Source organism: Triticum urartu, chromosome 7, assembly GCF_003073215.2.
Source record: "Triticum urartu cultivar G1812 chromosome 7, Tu2.1, whole genome shotgun sequence".
Taxonomy (NCBI): domain Eukaryota; kingdom Viridiplantae; phylum Streptophyta; class Magnoliopsida; order Poales; family Poaceae; genus Triticum; species Triticum urartu.
The window spans coordinates 35551104-35572314 of record NC_053028.1 but is presented as its reverse complement, the minus strand read 5'-3'; the positions used below and the strand labels follow the sequence as shown (position 1 = coordinate 35572314).

At 42.1% G+C, this 21211-nt stretch overlaps 1 protein-coding gene and 1 long non-coding RNA gene across 2 annotated transcripts; both read left to right on the top strand.

The window, feature by feature from the left end:
* The first annotated feature begins 7695 nt into the window (after positions 1-7695).
* LOC125523066 (putative inorganic phosphate transporter 1-13) lies at positions 7696-9756 on the top strand. Its single transcript, XM_048688113.1, has 2 exons — positions 7696-8514; positions 8660-9756. The coding sequence occupies exons 1-2, from the start codon at positions 7885-7887 to the stop codon at positions 9680-9682; spliced, it is 1653 nt and encodes a 550-aa protein (XP_048544070.1). The 5' UTR covers positions 7696-7884; the 3' UTR covers positions 9683-9756.
* A 7350-nt stretch (positions 9757-17106) lies between these two features.
* LOC125521516 lies at positions 17107-20132 on the top strand. The gene is made up of 5 exons (XR_007289323.1): positions 17107-17538; positions 18359-18415; positions 18804-18874; positions 19002-19103; positions 19817-20132. It is a non-coding gene; the product is annotated as an uncharacterized LOC125521516 (long non-coding RNA).
* The last annotated feature ends 1079 nt before the right edge of the window (positions 20133-21211 follow it).

Genomic DNA, 21211 nt, shown 5'->3' with positions numbered 1-21211 from the left:
CTGATCAAAAGTTCACAAAATTACTAAGAGGTGCCACCGCTAAGTGGAACATACCGATTCGTTCCTTTCCATCCACCCCGTTCGCTGCGTGCCTCCGTACGCTCGCTGCTTGATTTAGTTGGGCTGTACCCGTACGCTTCAATCTTTGACTTGGGCTGGCGCAGCCAGGTTGTGGGCTAGAATGTTTTTTTAGCAGAGTTGTGGGCTAGATAGTTGGCTGTTTTTGGTCCTGGTGGGAGGAAGCCTCTTTGCACGTACGATGTATGGGCTCTATAGCTGGCTACTTCGGTCCAGGTGCCGGAGGAGCGACAGATCGAAAACTTAGCTTCGCTCACCCAAAGGAAAAAAAGACCGTGTTGGGCGTTGCGCCCTATCATCTTCCCCAGATCGGTCTCATCAGCTTCTCCGTACCATACTACCATCGGTTGATTTCTCTCACCCTCTTCAGCTTCTGCACTAAATCCCGTTCTATTAATCTCCGACTCATGGTCTCCTCCACCAACGCATCCCATCCCATGCCGTCGCCATTCTCGCTATCCTCCAATGGCTCTGCTGCTGCCGTCGCGAATCGTTTCCGTTGCACGCCATCTGATTGTGAACTTGCTCATAGGTTTACAGACAGAAAACAAAGAAGCTGCTCTTCCTGTACTCTTCAACGACCATCTCCAAGAGTAAAAAGGTGAAGGACAATCATGGTGAGCGACACAATCCATCTGATTTGTACATACGATCTCCTTCCAAATATAATTTATTTGATCCCTCCCGCTTCCATGTGATGACAGCTTCGGTATAGGGGATCACACGGTTTGTTGATGTAGCGTTTCTTCTTGGATACCAGACGAAGCTTTTTATTTCCTTGGTTGTTTGCTGCAAATGCAGTTATTGATTGGTTTAGTTATGGGTTCATTCTTGCAGGTATGCAGAATATGACCGATGCTTATGTTCATGGACAATAGGATCCAGCCAGTGAGAAATCCAGATATATAACCACAAGATTCAATTCCTGTTGTACTTTATTATTATCTCAATTTTTATTCCTCTACCTGCTTATATTTTTCCTTCTCCATGCAACAGCTGCATGACACACATTGCTTCATGCCAACTGAAACCAGAGGCAAGGGCTAGCAAATATTAACATGTTTATTTAGATTTATGGCCCAAGAAGAGGTTCAATTTTTGTCCGTTTTATGAGCACTTCACTAATAGTATTTCTGCTTTTTTTGGTTATCTTTTGCATTTCTGATGTTTAATGATGTGATGATCTTAACAATAGATCTTCAGGGATAATCTTAGCAATAGTTTTCATTGAAATTCTCAATTTTGTTTTGTATTAGGCGTTAGCTAAATGTAGCAATGAAAATCAAGAAATGCATTGGTCCCTTTCTCAACTAAAAAGAAACTCTTGATAACATAACCCATTGGCTATATATTTTCATTTCACCTTTTACCTTTGTGCATCTACCCCTGATAGACAACACATGACTTCTGCTGGTTTCCTTTTAATTCTTCAAACAATGATATGCCATATTCTTTTGTCATTTCAATTAGAGAAGCTAAGAAGGAATACAAAGATGCAACTGCAATGGTGAAGAATACAAAGAAAGAGAAGGTACTGTACTACTATGCGTCTATGCCCTAGCAGGTTTTTTCATGACATTAGATGAAGATCTTCTGTAATTAATCTAATATCTCCATAGCTTTGCGCTAATTTTAAAAGTAAATTGTTCCTTTCAATTGCAGCACGACCATGTTGGGTTCGGGTAGAAAGTATCCATCCTAAAGTGAAAAAAACAGAAAGGAAGGAGGTAGATGAGATGAAAGGAGCGTTGAGAGGATCCATTTTAATATTATAAGAGCGATACGAGCACTTCAGGAAATCCGGACGAGTTGGCAATAGTTCTTGCATATGACCAAACTAATGCCGACGAGGAGGATGTTGAACCGGTTGTTACTATGGATATTTATGATCAAGTAATTGGGGTAATCTTGATAACAAAGCTAGGGACATATTAGGGGAAAAGGGGCCTAAAATGGGAGAAGAAATTGCAAGAGAGGTTAAATGACTTGGCGAATTTATGCACGGAGAAGAAATTGATATTGATACTATCATTAGCGATTTTGCATCACAAAATGTTAGGGGAAAATGTTGAAGGTAATATATGAAACATTATTTGATATATACACTGATTTTGAATGCACTTAATTGTTTTCTTTGATACAAATTTAAATCTTCCCCGAAGGGCCCCGGATTGTAGTTTCGCCCCGGGCCCCTGAAATCGCAGGACCGGCCCTGACGAGTGCCTGATTTCGATCCCTGCTGCAGCTTGCCGAATCGAGAGATCCAAAGTTGTTGCTTGATCGGATGACAATTTTCTGCTTTTGTATTGTGGGCGAACGGAACGCCGGGGTGGAGATTTTATAGGTTCACGGCATAGACCTGTGCGTGGTCGCCTCAAGATCGAAGTCGGAAGGTGAGAACGCCCGTGCAGGAGTCGGAGCTCAAAGGATGGCGACTGTGCCGTTGGGGCTACTCAGATTGAGTGGTCATACCTGCCGCCGGCACGCACTAACGAGGAAGCTACTTGGAGAGATGTCATCCGAACTCCGTATGACGTGAGGTCAGGGATAAACTTCGCAACTGTTGAACCAGCAAATTGCGGTTGTTCCCTCCGATTCGGTGTAGAATTTAAGCTGGACTTTTCTTGAAAGTACCCGATACTACTACGGGAAGCAACAATATCTCACTGTTCATTCCCGGTGCAATATAGCCGGAAGTGGATAAACTGAGCTCAAGCTCATATGGGCTTGAGTGAACAGCAAAATAAATCCATTATTTTTTGAATTGTTTTTCAAATTTTACTATTCAGCCCAGCTCATATGAGCTCGAGCTGAGAAGGGCACTTTCGATTTACATCTGGGTCAAGTGATCCTAAACGAATGTCAAATTCCGTCTGTCCCCCAGGCGGAGCCTAGCTCACTAGCACCGGCGGGTCCCCTCCCACTCCCTTCCCATCGCCACCGCCTAGTAGTGCCGCTGTTGGGCCTAAAGCGGCGGCGGTGGGAGTGGGACCATTTGACTCGCTTGCTCCTGGCGGATCTGGGGCGGCAGTGGTTCTTGGATTCCCCCATCGGCTTGATTGGTTGGGGATTGAATATTGTGGCCTGCCGCCTTTCCTCACGCGCGGACTCTCTCTTGGCGTCGTTGGAGGCTAGCTCATGAGGTTGTGGGCGGCGGCTAGTGCTTGCTTGACCCGTTGACGGGGCGGTGGCCCGGAGCTTGGCGGGCAAGGTGAAGGCAGTGGAGCAAGCGCAACTGTCTAGGTGTCGTGATGGTTGCGAAGCTGTGCACGGTGGTGCTCGCATGTCGGCGGTTGTGGTGCTGGGCACAACAGATCTAGGATCCCACTAGTACACGACCCCTTTACTAGCAGCGTTCGAGATTGCCTTCTAGCAGCGTTCAGCTAGCGTGCTGCTAGTACAACGCCACTGGTAACAGACTATTAGCAGAGCTTAGCCCGAACAATGCTAGTATGTATCTCTCTAGTGGTATTGCCGGTTCGCATGCTACTAGTTAGTCACGTAATGGCAGCGTGTTCTACTAGCGAATGTTGGTAACAATGAAGATACCTAGTAGCCTTCGACCTTTCTTGATCGCTGTTGGTATAAATTACCCAAATAAAGCATATTTGGATCATAATTTATCGCATAGTACAATATCTTGTCCTACAACTCGGTGAACCCAGGATTGTCTGTAGACATAGACAACCTTCGCCGAGTTGCAAACTCGGTGATAGGCAAATCCTTAGCGAGTTTTAAAAAGGGAAACTCGTCAAAACACTAGACTGGGCAATTACGGTTTGTGCCATGCGTCAGTCTCCTTCAACAAGAGACTACCGAGTTCTGAACTGGGCAAAATATTTGCCCAGTTTCGTTCGTCGTGAACTTGGCGAAATCTGGCACTGGACAATAATAAGGAAGTGCCACACGTCGGGCCCTTATTCAACCGGATACTATCGAGTTCCAAACTCGGCAAAAACATTGCCAGTTCCGTTGGCCTTGAACTCGGCGAAATCTGGCATGTCGAGTTCCAAACTCAGTACAATATTTGCCCAGTTAGGTTGGCCTTGAACTCAGTGAAATCTGGCACAGGGCAAATAAGGCAGTGCCACGCGTCGGGCCCTTATTTGACCGAGCTCTGCAGAGTTTTTTTTTTTTGAGGGAAACCCGGCAAACTATTTGCCGAGTTTCTTATCAAAGACACTCGACAGACATTTATACTGGCAATAATGGCGGACACGTGGCTTCTTTATATTTGTCGTTACTCTGCCGAGTTTAGCACAGATTAGTGCTATGTGGCATTTACATTAACGCCAAGTCCCGCATGACGGAGTGGTTTGCAGAGTTCCCGTGCGAAAGAAACTCGACAAACCTTAATGAAATGTTTGCGAAGTTCCCGATAAAAAGAACTCGAGGACTAAATGGTTGTCGGGCCATGTCCAGCCGAGTCCCTTCCACCGAGGTTGGGACTTGGCGATGTTTTTGCCGAGTTGATTCCTGGCTCTGCCCTGGGAACTCGGTAATGAGGACGATTCTAGTAGTGGAATGTACCTGCAGCCAGAGACTTCTATGCGCAGGCAGAGAGAAACAGCCCATGGATGAACTGAAGAGACGGTGGAGGTGACAAACAATGGAATGTGTGTCTGGTCGAGCTGACAGCAGACCTACGCGTTCATGCTTCATATTACTATACCACGGAATGCAGGAAACAAAATCAAAGCCTCAAAGGTCAAATCCGGAGATGTTATGCTTCGTCACACGCTCATGCTCGAAATCTCAAATCTTCTAAATTATGTCTGCTCAAAAGCCATAGCTCATGGTTACATGCCTTGGCCTAGTATCCATAGAGAGCCTTAGCCGTTAATTTCCACATAATTCTATCAATCTTGTTGATAATCTTGATTTGTTGCTGAGTGCACCTTAGTTATCTGCACCGTTTTGGTTTTGGTGCCACAATATAAACCAATAAAACTTCATTTACAAAAAGTAAAATTGCTCCAACACTCTATCCTAGAAATACAATGCATGTACTATGGCAGAAACGGAAGCCGATATGGTAAAGGGTATCTTTGCTGCGCATGCACACGCCTATTTCAGGAATCACACTATATGGGAAACTTTTCGCAAAATTCTATAAGCATCATCCATGCAAAAAAAATTGTTGAAAAGTTGTTAGATCTTGTGTTGGTAACACTATAAGCAGCAAAATAACTAACATTTACATTCAACATTAGACCGGGAAATATGCTACATTAACATTCACTAAGAATATATGATATTCACATATTTAGTCCCGCTCTCTGTAGGGTATGTCTTACATGTGCGTGTATGAAGTGTGCACGGTGATGCACATTCTTCTCTGTGTAATCACAAGAAGAAAAATCCATGTGGATGAGCATGCGAGGTTTTGCATTTTTCTTTCATTGATTATGTACCTTCCAATGGTGTTTTGATTGTCAAAAGGACAATGAGAAGTATATTATTGGTAATCTCTGCTGATGTGTAGGAGTTGCTTACCTAGCTTAAGTTTTATTTTCACTCAATTTGGTTGTGTCTCTCGGATCTAGGAATCACTGATGTCATTCAAGTGAGTTGGTCCGATGAAACGTATCACAGGTAAATAAAATCCACGAATATCTCCCTAGAGAAGAGAAGAAGAAGAAGAACAAAACTAGAAATTTGATTTCAAAAGAAGACAAGAAAATCGGAGATGCGTAGAAAATTTGGAGAAATCAATGAATCTTCCATTTGCCTCGCACTTTTGAGAATGTCGACAAGGAACAGAGACTATTCAACGGCACCATCACGTTGTACTTGTATTCTCCTCCTACGGATACGGTATGCTTTATAGCAAAATTGAAGTATGAGTGGTTGAAGATGGAATCATGCCTTTATGGATAATTTCAATCTTATAGGCATGTGACATAGCAGAAGTACACGGTCTCTCCTTGTTGTCTCCTTGCCTGATACAGCTCTATAAATTGCAACTTCGCGAGACACAACGTTCCTCATAGCAACCGCAACAACCACTCTCTCTTCTATAAAGGGAAAAAAGTAGCACCAATTCTAAGAATCTGGCCACTTCTATTCCTTAAAAATTACATTCTTATTCACTTATGCTTGTTGCTATGTCTTCTATTCGGACATGCTAGCACAGCAAATAGGTGAAATTCTAAGATGTATTGCAAACACGAGTGAATGGGAGACATCAGGAGAGAAGCAACCGTTTGGAAAAGCCATGCCTTTCCTCAGAAATAACATTGATGGAGTCGTTCTGGCGAATCTTGGGTAGGGGGTCCCAAGCTACTAATCTAGATACAATGGTAACAACAGACGCGCGGTTTTACCCAGGTTCGGGCTCTCTCAAAGATATAATACCCTACGTCATGCTTTGATTGTATTGATTTTGGATGGAGTACATAGTACATGTTAATCTACCACGAGATTGTTGATGATCTTCCACAAGCTCTACCCCCTAGTTTATATAGATATTATGGGGTCTAGGGTTATAGATAGGTCGGCTACGTATATGGTAGATCGATGTGTAGACGATATCTAAGTCTTAGAGTATGCGCCAAGTCTTCGGAACATTCCTTCCATATGCCTTGGGCCTTCAGAAGATGGCCCACTGGTAAACCGCAATGGGGATCCTCGGCCCGAGCCACCTTGCAAGGAGACGACATGGTGGGTACCTCCTGGTCCAGGACACCATCAAACATGGTCTTGAATATCCAATAGCTGTCGTCATGCTATGTTGTTGGGTTCGGTGCTTGTAACTCTAAATGCATATTCACATATGCTCTAGATTCATTGCAAGTTCCGGCTATAATATTTTATAGAAATAATATGATGAAGGTTGAAATGTGAAATGAATGCCTTACATAAATCATGAGTCCATGATCAAATAATGGAGGGTTTTAGAAATTTCCCAAAGCCCAGAATCCAATGGCGATCAACAAACTTGAACAGAACCACCCCAAAGATAAACTTGATGCATGGAGTAGGGGCGGCGGCGGCGTGGCTAGGTTTACAGCCCGGTCGGCCACGTGTGGCTCCTTTTATAACAGGCGTCGGGGTAAGCTGAGTATATATTACCGGATACTCGGCTTACATATATGAGACCCATGGGTTGTTAATAGACACTCGCCTACAGTGGCCGCTGTCACAGAGCTGTCAAGGGGTGGGAGGACGGCCATGTGGCGGCTGCTTATGCCGAGCCCCTTGCATAAGCCGAGTGCTTTTCTCACAGTATGCCAAGATTTGTGTAGAAACAAAGTTCTTTTTGTGTTGTACTCGGCGTATGTTGTACTACGCCTCATGGCAGATAATTTACACTTGATTTACGTTTAAACACTAGGCAACATGTGTTTTCCCCATAGTGATACATGTTTATGAGTGTCTGCATATGTAACGTGTTTCTAAAAAAGTATTTTTTTTCAATGCGGCATTACATGTGTGAAAAAAAATCCTTTCTTCTATGAAGAATGACTAATCTTATCTTGTTGTTTCCGTCCTTGTGTTGTTTCAGTATATAAGGAACAGCTGTCGTCGTCTTCATTCTATAGCCGTCTTCCTTTTTTAGAAAGCGTAGGCACGTTCGTCAGCAAAGCTGCCAATTTTATGTGTTCTTCGGACAAAGTAAGGTGGATGTTATGCAGCTGGTAGCTGGGGCGCCCTCGTAATCATATTTCACAGGACATTCGTGTTGTATAATAAGAGCAGAGGCAACATTTGAATCGCCACTTTATATATCCAGTTGGCTTGCAAAAATCAGTAAGGTTCTATATATGGCAAACATGAAGCACTTGGTTTACTATACCACGCACAATGTTCACGACCTGGCCTGCGAGGAGGCACGCGTGCAGCTCCCTTTTCTGCCACCTCCATGGCGCCGGGAGCGCCATGCTGTACCGCGTGCTGGACGCGGTGACGTCGGTGAAATGCGAGACTCGGCGGGCTCGCAAGCAGATCAAGGTGCTCGAGGCCCTTGACGTCGCCGGGACGCAGCTGTACCACTTCACCACCATCGTCATCGCCGGCATGGGCTTCTTCACCGACGCCTACGACCTGTTCTCGGTCTCCCTCATCGCCGACCTCCTGGGCCGCATCTACTACCACTCGGCAGACGGCAAGCTTCCCGGCAACGTCGCTGGCGCCCTCAGTGGCGTGGCACTCTGTGGCACCGTCCTGGGGCAGCTCTTCTTCGGCTGGCTCGGCGACAGGATGGGGCGGAAGCGGATCTACGGCGTCACGCTCAAGCTCATGGTGGTGTGCTCGCTCGCGTCCGGCCTCTCCTTCCACAACAAGCCCAAGTGCGTCGTGGCCATGTTGTGCTTCTTCCGCTTCTGGCTCGGCTTCGGCATCGGCGGCGACTACCCGCTCTCGGCGACCATCATGTCTGAGTATGCCAACAAGAGGACTCGCGGAGCCTTCATAGCAGCGGTCTTCGCTATGCAGGTGTGTAAGTAAAACCATCACAATATTTTTTGGAGCCTGTGCTGCATCTCATTCTTAATCTACAACCTCCATTTCTTTTTTCTCGTCTAACTCAGTCAAAGATAATATTTTAATCCTTATCGTATTATGCTTGCCCTGCATAAAGGGTCTTGGGAACCTGGCTGCTGGGGCTGTTGTTCTGGTGCTCTCTGCGAGCTTCAAGAACACGGCCGCGTACGATACTGACCAGCTCGGGCAAGCAGACTACGTGTGGCGCATAGTACTCATGCTCGGCGCCGTTCCTGCCCTGCTCACCTACTACTGGCGCATGAAGTACACCGCGCTCATCGCCAAGAACCTCAAGCTAGCGGCGTCTGACATGGCCGCGGTCCTCGACATCGACTTCGTGTCGGACATGGACGCGGAGGCCGTCGTTAAGCAGGACGAGTTTGGCCTCTTCTCCATGGAGTTCCTTCACAAGCATGGCCGCCAGCTCCTCGGAACCACCGTGTGCTGGTTCGTCCTCGACGTCGTCTTCTACTCCCTCAACCTCTTCATGAAGGACATCTTCAGCGGCATCGGCTGGTTTGGAGACGCGGCCGAGATGAGCCCTCTCGAGCAGACCTACAAGATAGCCCGCACGCAGGCCATCATCGTGGTCGGCGGTTCCCTGCCAGGGTACTTCCTCACTGTCCTCTTCGTTGACCGCATCGGCCGCATCAAGATCCAGCTCATGGGGTTCACCATGATGACCATCTTCATGATCGGGCTCGCCGCGCCCTACAAGTTCTGGTCCAAACCAAGCATGCACGTAGGCTTCGCCATCATGTACGCATTGATCCTCTTCTTCGCAAACTTCGGCCCCAACTCCACCACCTTTATCCTGCCCACGGAGATATTCCCGACGCGGCTGCGGTCGACGTGCAACGGCATATCGGCCGCCGGGGGTAAGTGTGGTGCCATCATCGGAGTTCTCTGGTTCCAGTATTCTCACACGAGCAACCGGAGCTCTCTTCTTCTGCTGGCGGGGTGCAACCTAATTGGAGTTATGTTCACTCTTGCCTTGCCGGAGTCCAAAGGGATGTCACTCGAGGATATCACCGGGGAAATGGAGGAAGAAAGCGAACCACCTGAAAAATCTGCAACAGTTGCTGAAGCTGAGTTCATCCACAGCGTGGAAATTCCGTAACCAGTAACGTCCATCCTGGCCCATTGCTGATCTTGGTGTCTACTCATCAAAATTACTCAAACATTGAGAACTTGTATCTTTGAGATGTTTGGTTATATATAGCGTTCACTATGACATGAGATGGGATATACTCCAAGCAAAGTGATAATAAGACAACTAAAATTAGGCATCACAAATAATAGAGCAAATTTTTTGTTTTACCCCATTTATGACAGTTTCATCCGTTTTACCCCTTGTAAACTTGAACCTTAATATAACAGTAATGGTCGGGCCGATCATCATCCAAAGAATTGCATAGCCGCACCACTTCCTAAGGGACGCAGCTTTAGTGTCGCAAAGGCACCTGCTTTTGAGTCCCTGACATGTGGGCCAGCCACCTGTTGGGTCCACATGTCATAGGCACAAAGGCAGGTGCCTTAAGGCACCAAAGCGCAATCCCTTTCTAATGGTCGCTTTTGAAGATTACATGGGTCCACCCCATAAAGAGAATGTAGTTTGATGCCATCCCTTAGTTCCCAATGCCTCCATCGCTTGGTTCACCAGAAAGCGCCCAAATCGGAGGAGTAGTGGCCCATTTGACATGGAAAAGTCCAAAATAGACCTTAAATTTGTAGACGAAAACTAAAGCAAATATTGAACTTTGAATCCCAGAAATTGGCACTTTGAACTTATCAATCCCGATCTATTTTGAACCTTGAGAGTGTTTAGCTTGTATTCACTGAGCCGGGCCAACCCATTAATGCAGTCGCTCGCGCAGCTCATGCATAGCTGTAAGTTTGCTCGCTCTGCTCTGTTATTTCTCCTTCCTTTTTCTTTTCTTCATTTTTCATCAGTTTTCTTCGGTTTTCTTTTTTCCTTCGTTACACTTTATGTTTTCATTTGGTTTTTTTTCTTTCTTTGTTATATTATTGGTTTTCTTTTGTTTCTTTATTGATTTTCTTTGTATTTTTTCTTCACTTTTTTTCTTTGCTGGTTTAATTGGTTTTGTTTTTTGACACCTGTCTACTTTTTCTCACTATACAATGTACATTTTTAGCGCACATGTTTAATACTTTTTAAACTACATTATGTATATATATTTTTAATCCATGTTATTAGCACTTTTATGAATACACTGTAGCATTTTTAAAATATATGTTTTACATTTCTTAATGACAATAAAGATAATTATAAACTTATCTAAAATATTTCTAAAAAAACGTTACTAAAAATATTTTAATACACTTTGGACATTTTTCAAATACATTATGTAAATTCTAAACATACATATTTTCAGAAAAAAAAATTGAATACATGGTAACATTTTTCGAAATACACATTGTACATTTTCTTAATGGCAATTAAACATATTAACTGCCCTAAAAAAACTTCCCTAAAAACATATTTTGGAATACACGCTAATATTTTTTGGACTTCCCTAAAAACATCTTCAAAAGAACTTCCCTAAACAACACAGTAACCTATTTAAAACATTCTAAAAAAACTTCCCAAAAATATTTTTCTAATACACGGAATTTGATTTTAAACTTCCCAAAAAAACATCCCAAAAAACACAGTAACCTTCCTCAAGAAAAGAACTTCCCAAAAATACATATTTTTAACTACACAAAGCATATCAGGAGTAACACCAGTGACCTCGCACTTGAGGTGCTCGCAGGTAGCCACTCGCCCAAACGACTACAGGTGATGATTGGTAGTGCGGCCTATATAAGAACGCAGAAACACATTCATATATAAAAATACTTATGAAAAGAATCGAAACATTCCTTAAAAGAATTGCGGACAATTTTGAACTGCTGAGTTTTTCAAAACACAAATAATTTACAAAATTCCAAAAACATTTTTAAGCAATTTGCATAATTTTATAAAATCTGAAAAACGGTTGGAATTCTGGAAATGTTTTGAAAACATGTGATTTTTATAAATTATGAATAATTTTTGAAAATGCGAATAGAATTTCAAATTCCAAACAATTTTTTCAAAAACACAAAAGGAATTGAATTAATGTCCAAAGTAGAGAAAAGGAACATTTTTTAACTTCTGAACAATTTTAGAAATGCGCAAACATTTTTTAAACTTCACGAATTCTTGTTGGGGTATAGTGGTCGGCCCAAATTCTTGTCCGCGAGAGTAGCAGGTAATCCCGGTCGGGGTGGTAGTATTCCCGGCGTGCCAAATAGGTCTAGGGTCCAAAATAAACCGGGATTAGAAGTTCAGAGTGCCAATTTTCGGGATTCAAAGTTCATGGTTTGATTTATTTTTCATCTACAACTTCAAGGCATGTTTTGGACTTTTTCCATTTGACATTGGTCGGGCCAATTGATGTAGCGCAGCAAACGAGGGCAATCACGTTAAGCGGGTGATAAAACGATATGGTGTATCATGAGCCTGATCAGGCTATTGAGGGCGTCAAAATATTCTAGGAGGACGTAGATAGCTCAGTTTTACTTTTTTTTAATGACAAGGGATAATTAATTACATTGGTATTTATGGTGCTAGTACTTATAATCTAGACATGACACTTTTCTAGAACATCTAGACTAAACACTTGGATAACTGCACAGGTACCGGTCAAAATAATTTGTGAGGCTATTTGACCGGCCCATATATAGAGCAGCATCTAGGCGTTTTGCCTGCAAAACACTCAGTTAAACACACTCGAGAGGGAGCTCCTATTGCATGCGCATAAGGGCAGCCCGTCTGTGCAACCGACCCATTGGAGCCTGGACTGTAGATTGGTTACTGTAGCATGAAGAACAGTAACACCTGGTTACTGTAGTGTGGTTGTGGTAGCATGGTCCTCTGTAGTAGTGCTTTTTGAAAAAAAAACAAATATTTGGCAAAAAGCAAAAGTAATAAAATTTGTGAACAATTTTTGAATTTTTTTAACAACATTTATAAATTTATTTTCAAAAAACTTCATAAACTTTTTAACGAACCCAATCATTTTTTCGAAATTTTAAAAAAATTCAAAACACTAAACATTACTTGAAAAATGTGGAAAACAATTGAACGTTTTCTGAAGGTGTGAACAAATTTTTAAAATTCGAAACTTTTCTGGAACATAAACCTATTTTAAATCGGGATTTTTTTATTAAAAACATTTTAAAAAATTTGTGTAAAATAAAAAATTGAAATATAAAAAAGTAAAAGGAGTAATAGATAAATATGAAAACGAAAGATATAAAAGCCAAAAGAACACTGAAAAACCATGAAAGAAACAATAGAAAAAATGTGTGCTCGTCCTAAAATCAGCCGGCACAATAGAATCGTTCGTGTCTGTCTCCGCACTAATTTGACGCATCGTACATCAAATAAGAAATGCCCACTTGAGCGTCATTCTAATAAGGATCGGAATACTGAACTGACGTTCTGTCGAGGAGCAACTCCCATCGAACGAATCATTCGCCTCCAGGGATCCGACTAAGCGAACTTATGTGTTCGCATTGGGAGGAGTTTACCAACGACTCTTGCTGGCCCAACAAACTATGAATATGCAGGAAAAAATGGGCTAGGCCCTATAAGTTGTATTTGTTGTAAAAATGGTCATAAAAAATTGCCATGTAAAAAATGCATAGTTAGGTGCAAAAAAGTGCCACGTTTTAAAAACCCAAAAATTGTGCAATTGCCATGACACTATATGAAAAACACTATCAAAAATTACAAGTGCTATGTAACCAAAAAGATACAATAAAAAAATTGCAGTGATTTGAAGCAAAACAAGTATTTTCTATACATATGGTAATTCTCACTTGGAGTTTTGCGTTAAGAAGAATATCTTTTTGAAATTTTCCATGATCCAAAAAATTTGACATACTTGCCATGACCCAGAATTTAAAATGTCATGCTATGGAAATAAATTTGCGATGGTTTAATACTAAAACTGCAATCGTCCAAAAAGTAATTTGCCATGGTCTATAATTTATTAAATATATGGTGCATAAGACAAAATTTTCGAACAATTATCTAATTTGTGATCATTATTAAATCCGAGAAGATTTTTGTCATATTCTATATTTATTCTTGCATATTATAAAAAGTGCAATTTTAATGTAAATTGTGTCATTATTTTGTTCGCTGTTTTTCATTTCCTTTCTTCTTAAGGTGTAATACCAATGCCACTAATCCATATTGTGTAAAGTGCGATTCATGTGCGAATTATGTGCAATTTATTTTGTAATCGTTTGTTTAAAGTTTTATTCACTTAATTTATTTTTTAGGGCAAAACCAACGCCCCCAATTCATTCTACCTAAGTGGAAATTCAGTTTTTGTCTATTAAGTTTTATACTAGTTTCAGTATTTATTATTGTTTATCAAGTGTTTTTAGTTGGTTTTCTCATTTATGTGCATGCATGAATATTAAGGGGTGTGCCTGTGTAAATATACATATAAGTATTATACAATATATATGTGTAAATTATACCGGAGTACAAAATTGCACTATTATACACCTATTCTTCTAGTCATAAAATTATGCAATTTCTGTACAAATTGTGCGCAAACTTTTCATCATTTTTTTATTTTTTATTTTATTTTCTTTCTTCTTTAAGGGTAATACCAACGACACTAATTAATTCCTTCTTAGGAAATTTCATTTTTGAAAATTATGCTATTACACACTTATTCTTGTATATTATGGAAAAGTGCAATATCTGTGTAAAAAATTCATTCTTTATTTTTTTTCTTTTTTTTCTTCTGGAAGGGAAACACCAATGCCACTAATTCATTCTTGCTTAGAAAACTTCAGTATTTTGATGTTGTTTTAGTTTTTATTTTATTTTATTTTCCTGTTTGAGGGAAATACCAATGCCACTAAATCACTCATTTTGGAAAATCTTTTTGTTGCCAAAATTCAGCTTTTATATGCTTATTCTTGCATATTATAAAAAACATAATTTCGGTCTAAATTGTGTGCAAACTTTATCATTATTTGATTAAATTATTTTTTTCTTGAAGGATGACACCAGTGTCAATAATTCATTCCGTGAGCACGCAATATGCGGAATGACTACGTATGTTAGTGGTGTTGCATTTTTCAACTCTCATGCATGAGCATGCATACCTACGCATGCACGCACATCGTATATACCTAAAAGATCCACCCCTACTAACCTATTTATCTAAACATGCAACCTATCCACCTCAGCGACCCTGCCACATCAGCGGCTCACTTTTGGAAAAAAATGAGCAGTTCCCATTTTTTACTTTGGGCGGTGTCTGTTCTTATTCCATGCCTTCTGTTCCATCGTCAGCAAAGTGGGATCCACCCCCACTAACCTATTTATCTAAACATGCAACCTATCCACCTCAGCGACCCTGCCACATCAGCGGCTCGCTTCTGAAGAAGAAAAAATGAGCAGTTCCCATTTTTTACGGGCGGTGTATGTTCTTATTTCGTGCCTTCTGTTTCATCGTCAGCAAAGTGGCAACTAAGTGCATCCCATTAGTCTGCGCCTTCTGTTATTATTTGCCCACCAAATCCACCAGGAACTACTGCACACGAAAAAAAAAGGAAACTGATTGAGGTATACGAGACGTTCGACTGGAATTTTGCGCTATCGTCTCCCCTTCCGTGTCCAATGTGACGCATATCTCTTCCCTTCCTTGCATCTTCTTTCGCCCTTCCTACTATATATGAAGCAGCATTGTCTTCCTATCTCCATAGGATGAATCTCTTCTCCATCCCAGTCCTCACAAAAGGATTACTCCTCTTTGCCAAGCGACCATCGCCCCGCCATGGTTCCACCAGGTGATCTTCTTGCCGCCGTCTCCCGCTCGGCGATACTGATGGAGCGTTATTATTCAGCGGACCCCTCACCCTGATTTGGTTCTGTCGTCGCTGCTGCAAGCACACCTTTCCTGAGCGTTTTGGCCAACTCCCACAACCATGGTTTAATTCAGTTGCCGGCGGGTGTGGCCTCCCAATTCCCATAATTCTGACTGGCTCCTCCGTCCAACCCCCGCTGCCCGAGCTTCAGGTTGAATCCTCCTCCCGTTCATGAAGCCGGGTTGTTCTGTTGCCCCAGTACCTGGATCCAAGGCAAGGGAGCATGTCAGCTACGACAAGGAAGGAGGCAAGTTTTCTCCTTCATTCTTACTCCCTCCGTTCGGAATTACTTGTCACAGAAATGGATGTATCTAGACATATTTTAGTTCTAGATACATTCATTTTTGAGACAAGTAATTCCGAACAGAGGGAGTACTACTTTGCAATTCGATTCTTCTTTACAGTATAAGATGGAATAGAGTAGATGCATGACATGAACTACTCCATTGATTGATTGGATTTGGCGGACGTTGTAGGAAAAAGTAGTCTTAATTTTGGGGGATCCGTTATGTACCTTTTGTTTATATGCAGTCTGAAACTCTGGATGTAATACACGTGTCAGGAATAGACTGCATCAAGGCTTGCCAAGGAACCCTTTGAAGGTGAGGACCTTCAGGCAGTGGCCAAGCCAGCAGCTAGCGCTACGCTCGTCAACTCTCCACTACTGTAGGCAATCACGGACATGGACAGGCTCCCTCGATGGAATCGAGGCAGTTGAAGAACAGAGTTTCCACACACCTTATTATTTCCTTTCCCTTATTCTCTAATCTGGAGGTCAGTAAGGCAAGATGCATGCGGCACTGAGAAGCGATGGTTCTCCTGATAAGCCTTTCAGTGGTACTCCTACTGTATGTCTCTTTTTGGCTCTCATTTTGATATATTTATTATTGCGTAGTATAAAAAAGTGCAATTTTCGTGCAAATTGTGTCATTATTTTGTTTCACTGTTTTTCATTCACTTTCTTCTTAAGGGGTAATACCAATAACACTAACCCATATTGTGTAACAGTGCAATTCGTGTGCAAATTATGAGTAATTTCTTTTGTAATTGTTTGTTTCAAGTTTTATTTCATTTCCTTTATATTTTTTAGGGTAAAACCAATACACCCCCAATTCATTCTACCTAAGAGGAAATTCAGTTTTTGTATTTTCAGTTTTATACTAGTTTCAGTTTTATTATTGTTTATTAAGTGTTTTTATTTGGTTTTCCCATTTATGTGTATGCATGAATATTAGGGGTGTGTGCGTGTGTTAATATACACATAAGTATTATACAATACATTTGTAAATTCTACTAGAGTGCAAAATTGCACTATTATACACCTATCTTTGCAGTCATAAAATTATGCAATTTCAGTGCAAATTGTGCGCAAACTTCTCTTCATTTTTAATTTCTTTTTTATTTTCTTCTTTAAGGGTAATACCAACGATACTAATTTATGCCTTCTTTCACTACAAGAAACCTGTTAATTCATGACGGATTTCTCATGACATTTTTGAAATCTGTCATGGACGGCCTGGCACAGCCCTGCAAGCCCGCTCAAGCCCGCGTAACGGTTTCCATATAAATTGCTAACCCTAAATCCTCCTCCCATCCCCTCCTCTCTCCATCCGCAGCCCCCTCCCTCATCTCCCACCGCACGCCGCCACCCTCCACCTCTTCGCGTCCTTCCTCCCACAGCTCGCCGCCGGCCCTCCCCTCCCTTCCCCTTACCTCGCAGCTCCGACAACTACCAGATCCGCCGCATACCCCACCCATCCATCCCTCTCGCAATGCATCTATTCCTCCCCGGCACTCGCTTGTGACCCCTAGCAATGGCTAGGGTTTCGACTGCGGCATCGTGTCCAACACTGCACATCTCCGGCGGCTCCCCTCCATCCGCACATCGCGTCTTCGGTAGCTCCTCTCCGTCCACACCGCTCTTCCTTGAGCCCACCTTGCCGGCTGTGCGGTGATGCCGCTGTGCAACGTCCAGTGGCGAGCGACCAACTCCTGGGCCGCCGTCGGCGACACCTCTTCTCCACCAAGGTTAGCCCCCCGTCCGACCAAGATCACTATAACCCCGTCCCTAATGTCCCCCGACCTGCCTCTCGTGATTTGGCCTGATCCCCTGATGCGTGCGTGCAGGAATTGTTTGAGAGTCCTGCAATTCGTGAACAGTTTCTGTGTACTTAGCATTCAAGGAGCAGCTTGTTGATGACCAGTCTGTCTCAGGATTAAATTTTAGAAGTTGTAGGTTTCCATTCTACTTGTAGTGAATAACCTTATGGATTCATTCTCTCTGTCTTGACAACAGTTCCAGCAGCAATTTTGTGCTTCATCTTGATTCACCCACTACTTTGTATACTGTCTTTGGGTTCAGAGTGTGTTGTCTACTCGTCCAATTGATGGCCTTTTTTCAATCGTTGATGTATCATGTATCTTAGGGAGGGAGGCAGGAAGTGATATGCCAAGTTACAATATTATTGATGAGTTTTTTTTCAATGCTATATAGTATAGTGCTTATTTCACTTGCAATGTTAAATTGTTTGGTGCCCATCAGTTTAGTCAATCTGTTAATCCCCTTGCTTACTATATAGATAGTACTTAATGATGCATGCGTATTTGGACAGTCGAGACACCTCTGTTCCTATATAGATTCATAACAAAGGTCCAACACTGTTAGTGTCGATTACCTAGCGTGGCTACTGCCCTCTCTAACTATAAGGGTGTGTTGTCTGTGCGTGCTGACAAGGTGCCGGCAGCTAGGGCTCTGGTGCAGCAGCCGGTGTGTTGTGTGTGCGTGCTTCCTCTCTGAATGTTTAACACTAAATTTTCTCTGAATTTTTCTGTATCTTGTACACTGTAGGGTACCAAGTAGAGACAAACAGCAGGGTACAAAGCAGAGACAAACCACCGCACTGCAGTATGTGGCCTTTTATCAATTTCTGATTCACTTTAGAATATTTCCTTAGGTCTTGGAGACATGATTTCGGTTACTGTATTAACATGTCGACATGTTCTGTTAGTGATTTCTCCCTAGGTATTTTTCTTTTTCTGTCCTTGTTGTCTCCTGCAGCCAGCCAGGTGAATATGTATTCCAGAAATATGTTTAATCTGAACCTAAGAAGAAAATTACATTGTTACATTGTGGCAGTCCTACAGTAATATTGTAGAGGTTTAAACCCGTTAATTTGTCTACTAAGCACATCTATTAGCGAGTCAATTTAGAGTAGTAGTACTACTTTTAGTTGTGCACCTGCTACTAGTACCAAGGCCAAGTGTTCGCTCACTTTCTCTCAACCTTGAGGCAGACACCGAGCTAGCACTTGCCATCACAGTGACACAACGCGTTGCTTCTTCAACTCCGTTGCTCCATCACTAGGTCGCCCTCCTGAATAGTGCTCGTGACAAGTGATCCTAAATCTTTTTTCTTCATGTTATTCCTCTTTTTATTTCGATCACTTAACACTCTAATTGTCTTCTTATGATTTCTTGTTTTTGGGATGCAGGTCTAGGTAGCTCTGTAACAGTCGTGCCACTGCATGGCACACAATAGAGCTTGAGAGGGCAACCATGATGGCCGTTGGGAGCTGCACCACGATCAACCAAGGGTTAGTTCTCCACTGCCACTCCTATGATTTCTCCGCTATTTTCATTCCCCAGCTCAACTGCTACTGAACTACACCTATTTAGTTGATCTAGTTCAGAGTTGCGCATTTTCACCAGGGTGTGATTTTGAACTAATTTCTTTGTGCCCCATGGATCTTGGTGGTTAAATTTATCATCTCATGCACTCGAATCAAAGTAATCCTATACATCCTAACCACTATCTCAGTATCTCTTTAACAGAACCAGTTGCCACTTCTATAGATCCGGCCATGGCTCTTAGTTATTTTGCATGCCATTTGGAGTTCACTTGGCAAGCAAGTGTTGTCCATTATTGTCGGTGCCTTGATAAATTTTTAGGTTCATGTGTAAACTTGTTGAGACATGAACATTTGAAGCTTACATCAGCCAGCTCGACGAGCACTGGCTTTGTGTCATGGATATTGTTTGTTAGTGATGCCATTTTTGGTGGATTTATATGGCCTCAACTGCTGCTGCTATAGTAACTTGACTTCTGCAATGTATGTTCTATCAGCAGTGTACTTTGTTATCTGCTGCTGCTATTATTGTTGTTGTATAATAGATGCCTTGTTATTGTCATTTATACACACAATAAAATTTAAGGATTTTGGAAAGCGTGTAATTTATTTATTTTAAGTTTCTTCTTCTACTATCTATTCACTTCAACAAATGTCTAATGTTGTTGTAAATATGGTAGGTATGATTGGGTCGCGAGCTACTTGGTGTTGTCCATCAGAATCTGCCATGACATGTAGTTGCCACCAGGAGGATCGACGACAAGCACATGAGTGGCACCCTTAGTAGTTTATATGTTTTGTTAACATAAATTGGATTGTACTGGTTCCTATCATTGCCGTGTGATATATTTTGACAATATATGTTGTATACTATCATTTCCTGGAGGATATTATAAACTGCTAGGTTGTATAGATACCTATGGATGGCTACATATTGAGTGATTTCTGTAACGTATGGCACTTTGGAAATATTGTCCTGGTCCAAAATTGGCATTATGATTTGCGGAACTCATTATGCTAGAATTGTGCTGGATCAAAATTGGGCTAAAAAGAAATGGACGGGGTCAAATTTAAATTGAATCATAAATCCATGACGGTTTCTGTGATGAAAATAGTGTCCACGTAGGTAGCCACGTCATTTTCAGTTGGTGTATTGAAAATCCTACGTGGCATTGGTCCATGACGGTTTGTTCCGTCATGGCCAGTTTGGGCTTGGCCGGGCCTGAGGCAAATCCATGACGGCCAAGAACCGTCATGGAAGATACGATGTCAAATTATGACGCGATATACATGACAGATTTCAAATCCATCATGTATGGGCACGCATGACAGTTTTTGGCTGATCTGTGACGGCTTAGGACTGTCACGTATTAACATATTTCTTGTAGTGTTTGGAAATTTCATTTAGAAATATATGCTAGTACACACTTATTCTTTGGAAATTATGGAAAAGCGCAATTTCTGTGTAAATTTTGTCATTCTGTATTTTCTTTTTTCATTTTCTTTCTGCTGGAAGGGTAACACCAATTCCACTAATTCATTCATTCTTAAAAAACTTCAGTATTTTGATTTTTGTTTTTAGTTTTTATTTCATTTTCTTTTTTCTTTAAGGGAAATACCAATGCCACCAATCCATTCATTCTTAGAAAATCTCTTTATCTTGCAAAAATTCAACTTTTATATGCTTATTCTTGCATATGTTTAGTTGGTTAGGAAGGGGTCTGTAGAAGCCTATACGACCCCGTACGTCTAGCATTTTCGCTACACCGACACACAGCCACATGCGTGGACTTTGAAAGAAAAAATAGACACGTATACATTGAACTAGCTAGCTATACTACCATGTAACACTAGTACTTTGGGTATATATATAGCTAGCGTGCAGTGTGTGCGGTCAAAAAAAGAATTGACCGACCCTAATACTATTTTCAGGCTGACTGTGATATAGCCACGCATATTGTTTTGCGTCCTAGGACGAAAACAGTCGCGTATGCAGCACTGGCCTTCTAGAGACTCTCCAACAGGCTCAGCTCACCGTGACTGACAGCCCATGCCCATGCATGCACCGACGCATG